The sequence below is a fragment of the Daktulosphaira vitifoliae genome, unplaced genomic scaffold (assembly GCF_025091365.1).
Source record: "Daktulosphaira vitifoliae isolate Bord-2020 unplaced genomic scaffold, ASM2509136v1 Scaffold_2, whole genome shotgun sequence".
NCBI classification, from domain to species: Eukaryota; Metazoa; Arthropoda; class Insecta; order Hemiptera; family Phylloxeridae; genus Daktulosphaira; species Daktulosphaira vitifoliae.
The window spans coordinates 2,989,033-2,998,061 of record NW_026099573.1 but is presented as its reverse complement, the minus strand read 5'-3'; the positions used below and the strand labels follow the sequence as shown (position 1 = coordinate 2,998,061).

At 26.2% G+C, this 9,029-nt stretch overlaps 1 protein-coding gene and 1 long non-coding RNA gene across 3 annotated transcripts in view; one reads left to right on the top strand and one right to left on the bottom strand.

Moving 5' to 3' along the window:
• The window catches only part of LOC126898777 (DNA excision repair protein ERCC-5), an 11,250-nt gene extending 7,756 nt beyond the window's left edge, over positions 1-3,494 (bottom strand). Inside the window, exons 1-6 of the mRNA XM_050673105.1 lie at positions 3,258-3,494; positions 1,559-1,734; positions 1,268-1,485; positions 1,042-1,204; positions 523-739; positions 320-457 (exon numbers count right to left, since the gene is read on the bottom strand). Of these exons, the coding sequence (XP_050529062.1) occupies positions 320-457; positions 523-739; positions 1,042-1,204; positions 1,268-1,485; positions 1,559-1,734; positions 3,258-3,345 (1,000 nt within the window). The 5' untranslated portion in view covers positions 3,346-3,494. The remainder of the gene's footprint in view (positions 1-319; positions 458-522; positions 740-1,041; positions 1,205-1,267; positions 1,486-1,558; positions 1,735-3,257) is intronic.
• Positions 3,495-3,764: 270 nt separating this feature from the next.
• On the top strand, positions 3,765-8,207 carry LOC126898884 (uncharacterized). 2 transcript variants are annotated; one of them, XR_007702399.1, is made up of 5 exons: positions 3,765-3,962; positions 4,020-4,118; positions 6,706-6,914; positions 6,996-7,101; positions 7,646-8,207. It is a non-coding gene; the product is annotated as an uncharacterized LOC126898884 (long non-coding RNA). The 2 variants fall into 2 exon arrangements; XR_007702398.1 differs by lacking the exons at positions 6,706-6,914; positions 6,996-7,101 and having other exon boundaries at positions 7,893-8,207.
• The last annotated feature ends 822 nt before the right edge of the window (positions 8,208-9,029 follow it).

The window sequence follows — 9,029 nt, the reverse complement described above, 5'->3', positions numbered from 1 at the left end:
GATATTAATAAGGAACCAGCAGATCAAGTAGCTTTTGGAATAAAACACCAATTTTTTTAAAATTAAACACTATCTAAAGATTTGCATCGAAGCGTTTATTTTTGATAGTGATTTTAATCACTGTCAGATATCATTTACTTGATCCAACTATGCCACGTCACCACTGTGCCGCGACCCCCCTGTGCTGGGTTTTTTTTTTTAATTATAATAATTAATAATTTTGTTATTTATTTAAAATATAAATGTTCATGACATATTAAATTTAAATACAACATAACTTACGTGTATGAGCTCAAATAAAATAAAGAATTTAATTTACCATCATCACTAAGAGTTATTATATCTTGGGTAATAGTATTAGTAGACTGAATGTCTTTTTGATCAATAATCTTTCCAAAAGAGTTCTTGTTGGATTTACTAAAAATTGGTGAATTACTAGAGTTTTTAGTTTTAATACCTGAAAGAACGTAAAGATGTCACTTAAACAATATTTATAACTAGAAAAAACACATATTTACTTACTAGATTGATAATAAAATACAGTATCATGATCTGAGTTAAGTTTTTGCCCAAAATCATGATCTAAATCTACAGAAGTATTATCTCCATTTAAGAACATTTCCATCTCACTAACTGTCATTTCTTGTTTAGACTTTTGTAATTTTTTACGATTCATAAGGTGTTTTTGATCATCGGCATATTTTTGTAATAAATCTCCAATTTGTAAAGAAGAAAATGTCTGAAGAATTATTAATTTTTTTTTAATAACAATAGGTTATTTGATAGAAGGTAGCATGTATAATACTCTCTATCCATTTGTGGTATTCTCATGAAATATAGAATTAAAGTTCAAATCTTTCCATTAAATTTAGTTTTAGTTTAAAATTTAATTATAAAAAAATGTTTTGTTAAAATAATTGAGTTAAAAAGCTATGCATTGTTTATAATGTATAGACTGTATTGAACAAAATAAAAACACTATTTATTAAAAATAAAACTTTTCTAACTGTCAAAATCATCAAATAAATAGTTTAAACTCACATTTAATTTTACACTTGACTTTCCTTTATCAACACTATTACTAAAACAATCATTACTTTGCTTTTCAACAACTAACATAAGAAGGTTTTCTCTATCTTCTTTATAGAAACCTGAACTTTGTAACGTTTCTATTTTATTTGTTTCAACTTTATTGATAATTTCGCTAAACGTAATGAAAATAATGTCACAATAATTTTTTTTAAATATATGTGTACTTTTAACATACTTAGTTTTTTCTGGTAATTTAGGTAATTCAAACAAATCACTTTCTTCTTGTTTATTCAATGTATTAACAGTTTTTTTAATGATTTCTTCTTCTGAAAGTATATTTTCTGGATTTATTACAGTTTTGAGAGCTGCTTGTTTTAACATATTCTTCAATAATTTCTCTTTAGCCCTACTAGATGTTTTCTTAGCTCTAATTTTCTGAGCTTGTCTCTGGGCCTAGATATAAAAATTATATTTTTTACTTCTGTTAAATATTTATATTTTGTTATATGTTTTATTTCTTACTCACAATTGTTTGTCTTTTCAGTTGTGGTACACCACCATCAAAAACAAAAACTGGTTTAATACCATAGAACAGTAATTTACAAATTCTATGAAACATGACAATTAGATGTACATTTGTTAATTTACTATGCTCGTTTTCTTGTACACCTTTAATTATTTGATAAAGCCATATTGATACATCTATACATTAAATTGTTTAAACTAATATTTTCTTTAAAACATTAAGCAAATTACTGATTAATAACTACATTGAACCCAGTGTTTCAGAAATTTTTACCAATTAAAAAAATACAGATTGGGACTAAGGTACGACTAATTTTATCATTAGGAATTTTTCAGCCTCCTAACCCCATTTTTCTGGAATAATAATTTAAAAGTTCACCAACCATTTTCTTAAATAGGATATTTTCCAAAACATAGATTAAATTATAAGTTAAATTTATGGTATCATTAAAAATACTCAAATTGATTTAATTTAAGAAGAATAAGGAGAAGATTTAAATAAATAATTTATAATAAATGTTTTTTTTCAATGTTTTATTTACAAGAGATGAAATAAATTTTTGTAAATTATAGTTTCAAAAGTTAAAGCTATTTAAAGTTGATAAGTCGGCAAACTAAAATTTTTAAAAACTCAAATAAATTGAGTTATTTACATGTTCAACTGGCTTAGAAATAAAAAAATGTGGATATTTTTATTTTAAATGCTAAGAGTTTCTAGCTACACTCTTCTTTCAACTATAGTACAAAAAAAAACAGATACTTTTTTAAATACTGATTCATAAATTGCCATAGAGCAGCAATTTTTTTGTAAAAAGCAGAAAAAACATTTCCGTAGAAACCATTTGTTTCGTTCTTTCAGACTTCAGTTACATTGCAATATGTTTATACATATTAGTCATTTTTTTATACTATTACTTACACACTATTCTTAAACACACATTATTTTATGAATATGTATGTTGATTACATACCAACATTAAAATACACATTTCAATATTCTCAAGCATTTGATAGCAAAAATATTTTAATAAAAATAATAAAACTTAGATTTTTAGGAAAATTTTTTTGTAAGAAATTATATTATATTATATAACATTTTTAGTCAAATAGACATTACGGAAATGTTCTACCTAAATTTTATTTAATTTGGGTCTAAAAGAATTAAAAATTCAATTAATTACCTTATCAAATACAACACCTAAGGAAATTGTTTTTATTGTATATTAAGAACTCCGCATTGAATATTTTGATGAAAAAAAACAACACAATTTATCTTTTTTTATGAGTGCATAGATAACATTTTAATAATAAATTTGATCAAATTATGTGAAATTAAAAATATTTAGTACATACATGTTAATGTTATTATAAAAGTAATCGTAAAAATAGTGTTAAAACTTTTGTTTATCAATATTATTAATCCTAAATACATTTACAGTTTACTAAACATTTATTAAATAAATGCTACTAATATTTATGTACCATTAAAATTCAAAACTAAATAAAGGATAATATTTACAAAATTTTATAGTAATTATCCACGAAAAAATAATTAAGATTTCGATAAAATCTATCTTAATAAATAATACAGAAAATGTTTTCAAATAACATTGTAAAAGCTTATATTTAAAAAAAAAACACTGGTTTTTTCATTGGTAATTTTTAATTTTTCAATGATAAATTAATATAAAAATGGATACCTATACTTAAAACTCTATTCTCCAATTTTTCCACGGGAATGGGTTTTCCAGCTGTCTCCAATAATTTCCAGAGTCCATGTACTCCCATTGTTATAAATATGTTAAAAAAAATTTAATAATAGGAGGCGTATTATACTGTTATGACATTCTTTACTTTATTCTTTGACGGGAAAATGTTATTTGGATAATTTAATGTAAAAACTTTAAATAATTAGAGTTTTAAATTGATAATTGTTGATAAGAAAAGTTTATCGAATATCAATTGAGTTAGATAACAGGAAGGCACATTTCTGATATATCATTGTAGTATTAACACAGACTATATGATAACAGATGGTTCACTTGGCCGAAAAACAATAGAAAAAAATCAAGCTCTCTGATTGGTCAGAAGACAAAGCATTAAAGACCGTTGTACAATTTGATATGATTGCACAATAATTTTACAGTAATATTGTACAATTCCTCTATCAGTTACAAAAATTATCAATGAAATTGGAATTTGAAAAACTGTTGCATTTTAAATACTTAAACGATAATTAATTATAATTGTTCGTATACTTATTTATTTTAAATAATATCTGACATTATGAATATTGTGTTTAATTTGTATGAAAGTTGGAATTTTGTGTAAAGTTTATTATTTCATAATTTTTTTTGTGCATATTTAGTTAGTTATATCTATAATATATGAAGCTGTAATTTTTGGTAAGTACACATGGTATCATTATGATGTACAATCTAAATTAAATTTTAACTTTTTAGGATGTACTGACTGTTATTTATTTACCAATCAAGTCAAATACACATTATTTATTCGTTCTCGTTATTATTTATTCAGGAAATTGTAAAAGTTCAAATAAGGTATTGTATATTAATTTAATCAATGTAGTAAATAGCTGAATAACGTCGATTTTAGTACAATATGGGGTTTAAAGCATTAGTAAGCAATTTTTAAATTCTCAAGCTATACAATGTCATATAAAAGGGAAATGCAGGGTAAGCAAATTAATAATGGTGGGAAAAAGAATATAAAAGGGACACATGAAAAGGATAGAGGGCGGGACGTTTTTGTCGAAGAAACGTCGAGTTACGTGTACGCAAGTGTCTTTGTACGATTTAATTTTGTTTTGTGTTACATTTTTGATATTACTTTTTGACTTTGTGTTTGATGCGTTTCTTAAATAAAATAGCTATTTTAAAACCTGGACTTAGAGCAAATATTTTATATTCACCGTGTTCTTAGAATTGTGTGTGTGTGTGTGTGCGGCTAGAGTCAAGGTTGGACTACTGGTCCTTTATTCAATCTTAATAATTAGTGTACGAGCTGGCTAGTTTTTGGGCTTAACCGTTTTTTATTAGGTATAGTTAAAAGGTAGTTGTGCTGGTGGCTGACAAGGAGCCACCCTTCAGTCTGCTATTTTTGAGCTAGACTGTGCTGACAGATCTTAACTCTACCCCTTTAGTAGTCCACTAATTAGAGGGATTGGGGCTGACCAGTTTATCCAACGGGAGGACTCGAGAAGAGCTTGAACGACGAACTCATTGTCAATATATATATATATAACATTAATTAAATTGTGTAAAACTTTTGTGTCTACGTTGGGGCACTACCGACATACGACATAAAATTGGCGCCCAAATCGAGGTTCGTACCGACACGGCCCCTCAAAGTAATTTCGTGAAATCGAATTTTGCGTCAATAAGTTGATCCGTTGATCACTACAATACAAGGATTACTTGAAACATTTAACCAGAAGACCCAAGGTCCGACGTACGACAACAACAAATGTTATTTATTTAAATTAATATTTTATTGAATAAAAAAATATAGTCTCGAAAAGGAATATTAATATAATAGAGGATATGTATGATGGCACTTGTACTAGGGTAAAAAGTATGGGAGGAGTAACAGAAGGTTTTCGGGTAAGAGTAGGAGTGCATCAGGATTCTGCTTTAAGCCCTTACTTATTTTCTATAGTGACAGATGAAATTACTAGAGAAATACAAGGAGAGGTGCCGAGGTGCATGTTGTTTGCTGACGATATAGTGTTAATAGGAGGAAATTGACCAAAGGCTAGAGATGTGGAGATCAGCTCTTGAAGAAAAGGGTTTAAGAATAAGTAGGAGTAAGACAGAGAATATAGAGTACGAATTTGATAAAGGAGAACATGAGGTAGGTGAAATAAGGAGACCAGTGACAATAGGCGAGGACGTGATTGAAGAGGTGGAGAGTTTTAAGTATTTAGGGTCAGTTGTGCAAAAGAGTGGTGGTATTGACGAGGATGTAAGACACAGAATTAAATGCGGGTGGTTGAAGTGGAGAGAAGCGTCTGGTGACTTTTGCGATTAAAGAATTCCAATGAGGCCGAAAGGTAAATTCTACAAGACTGTAGTGAGACCAGCTATAATGTATGGTTCAGAGTGTTAGGCGGTTGATAAGAAAGTAGAGCAGAGAATGAGTGTAGCAGAAATGAGAATGCTTAGATAGATGAGTGGAGTGACTAGAGAAGATAGGATAAGAAATGAGCATATAAGAGGAAGTATAGGTGTAGCATCAATCGTGGATAAGATGAGAGAAAATAGACTTAGATGGTTTAGTCATGTTATGAGGAGAGAACAATCAGAAGCCGTAAGAACAGTTGTAGAAATGAATGTTGAAGGAAGAAGAGGTAGAGGAAGACCAAAAAAGAGATGGAGGGATGCTATTGAATGCGATACGAGGACACCTGATATGAGCGTAGATGATGTGGGAGATCGTGTCAAGTGGAAGTTTAGGATGAGGGTGGCCAACCCCACGTAGTTGAGATTAAGGCGAGGAAGAAGAAGATTGAATAAAAAATATATATTAGTAATAAATTCATGATTAATAAAAACATAAAAATATATATTAGTAAAAATAATACAAAAATACAAAATATAAAAAATGATGTTCACAATATTAGTATGACACAGTATCTCTAAATTTTCCAACAAAATAGTCTTCCATGTAAAAAAACACCTAAAAAAATAATAATAATAAAAAAAATTAAAGTTAATTATGAATTAAAAAAATGCAAGTGTTGATGAAAAAAAGTTAATTTATAAATGTTGTAGAATTGCTAATTTGCTATTTTTAACTTTATTTTGGATACTAAATTTCTATTTAGAAATTTTATTGTAGAATAAATCCTGAAACGAATAAAAAATTTTATAAGATAATCATTGTCAAAATTAGTATATGGATGTTTATAGATAATATTTAGCATTTGTAATTTAAGTTTATCACCAAATCCTTTTTCAACAGATAAAATAGGAAAACTTTCTATAAAAATGGTTTCTAATTTATACAAGTAATTATAAAAATCTTCATGATGCATTTGTAAATTTCCAAATAATGATTTTTCTTGGTTTTCATAAGCTTTAAAATAACATAATAAAAATGAATTATCTAATTTATTTTGAGTTTTAGCATATTGTACACATATTTCAAAAGAATGTTGAATTAAAAATTTTTTCATAATATAACCGCAAACATAAATGAATGAATTTTTATCTGGAGTTTCTAAATCTCTATAATCAATTGGTCTAATGGAAAAGGCTGTTGGTTTCTTAAATTGAAAAGGATAATTATTTGAAAAATTTTTGTTAACATCTAAATCTGATTGAATTGGAATTTGAGTAATTATTTAATTTAAATCATTAATACAATTAGCATTTTCTGAATGTTGAAAGTAAATAAGTAAAAATATTTTTTTAAAGGTATATAAAAACTGATAAGGTGTTGGATTTGTATTGTCTACATTTTTCTGTCGAATAGTACAAAATAAGTTTTCAAGGCAATCTTGGTTTATTCTTCCAATATAAAGTACGTAGGTTTCTTGTTGGTTTGGACAATTTCAAACACTTCCATATTAAGAACAAGCCCGATATGGAGACTAACCAACCTTTTATAAATTTCATACAATTTGTAACATCATTACCACTTTTTTTTATCAATTACATTTAAATTAGAAAAAAAATTAAACATTAAATTTAAATGACTTTCTTGTTAATAAGTTAATTTAAATAACCGATTCAAATTTCTTGTAACCGGTTGTTTAAAAGAATTGAAAACATCAAAAAGTTTATCCATATTTCTAATAAAATCTTTTGAACACTTAGAAGAAAAATGTAATATATTAGTGGCTAGATATATCTCCATTCCAGCTGCAACATTTTCGGTAAATACTTGAGCTGCCAAAAAACTTTCATTTTTTCAAATGGACCAGGAAAAATATCAGCATGAGTTAATTTAGGGGCCATTTTTAAGTTACACTTAGAATCTTGTTTATAAAAAAAAAATTAAATGATTTTTTTCTATTAAACTATTATTGTATGAAAAATTATGCAAAAAAACATATTTCTTGTAGATTTTAGTCTAATGTGGGAGGTCAAAAATATAAGTAATTTTTTTTTCACTAACATAAAAAAAGGATGGACTGGAGTTACATTAACTGTATTACTAAAACTAACAAAATTAGAACCCATATCTGTACAAAGGCTTTGACATTTAATCCAAATTGAAAAAGTTTTTGAATTATGGTAAAAATAATATCTTGTAGTTCAAATCCGGTACAACTATAGTCTTACCTATTTCCTTAATTTTCCGTTTTTCAGATTGTGGTTTTGTCTTTAATTTCAGTTACCTTGGAGTATTATTTGATAAGTATAATGGAGTTTGAATGATCAAATCACTTGATGATGCAGAAGATTCATAACCACTTTGATCAACCTATGCACTCTATGATAGGAAAGTCGAAGGTCCAGAAGTTGAACATCATTCTATGATTTCCTGCTATCTTTGAAAAATTTTGTTATCTAAAATTAAATAAAAAATTTTTGTGAATAATACTAACACTGTTAATAGTATTAATTTTTTTATAAAATTTGAATTATTTTAGATATAATAAATTTTACAATTTTTATTTTTAATTATTATTATTATTGTTATGATAAGTCATTTGTTGAAAGGAATCTATGAATTATTTTCAGTGATCAAGTTTATTGTTTAACAATTATTTTATATAATATAATAAACACATAAAATAAAAAAATATTTCCATTTTTCTTTATTTTCTGAAATTATAATTTTAGGTCTTAAATTTAATACAAACTGAGAAAAAAATTAATTTTAAAAGTAAACTACTAATTAATTTTTAATAATTAAACTACACTGAATAATTATTTTATAAATAATTAAAAAAAAAATACTGATCGCTAAATATTGTAGGTACTGCATCATGTAACAGCCGATTTTTTGTATTGTTTTTCAAAAACATTTTATCATTAAACATTTACATGATTATTTTTAGCTTCGATGCGAAGCTGAGAAGGTATTGGTTTTACTATGATGTGTTTTTTTTTTTTTTTTTTTTTTTTTTTTTTTTTTTTTTTTTTGTGTCTGTTACCACTTTTTCTCAGCTCTCACCGAACGGATTTCTTTCAACGATATGTCAAAAGATCACAAATCGTATCTAGTCGAAGACATTACAATTTAATACAAACTGAGAAAAAAATTAATTTTAAAAGTAAACTACTAATTAATTTTTAATAATTAAACTACACTGAATAATTATTTTATAAATAATTAAAAAAAAAATACTGATCGCTAAATATTGTAGGTACTGCATCATGTAACAGCCGATTTTTTGTATTGTTTTTCAAAAACATTTTATCATTAAACATTTACATGATTATTTTTAGCTTCGATGCGAAGCTGAGAAGGTATTGGTTTTACTATGATGTGTTTTTTTT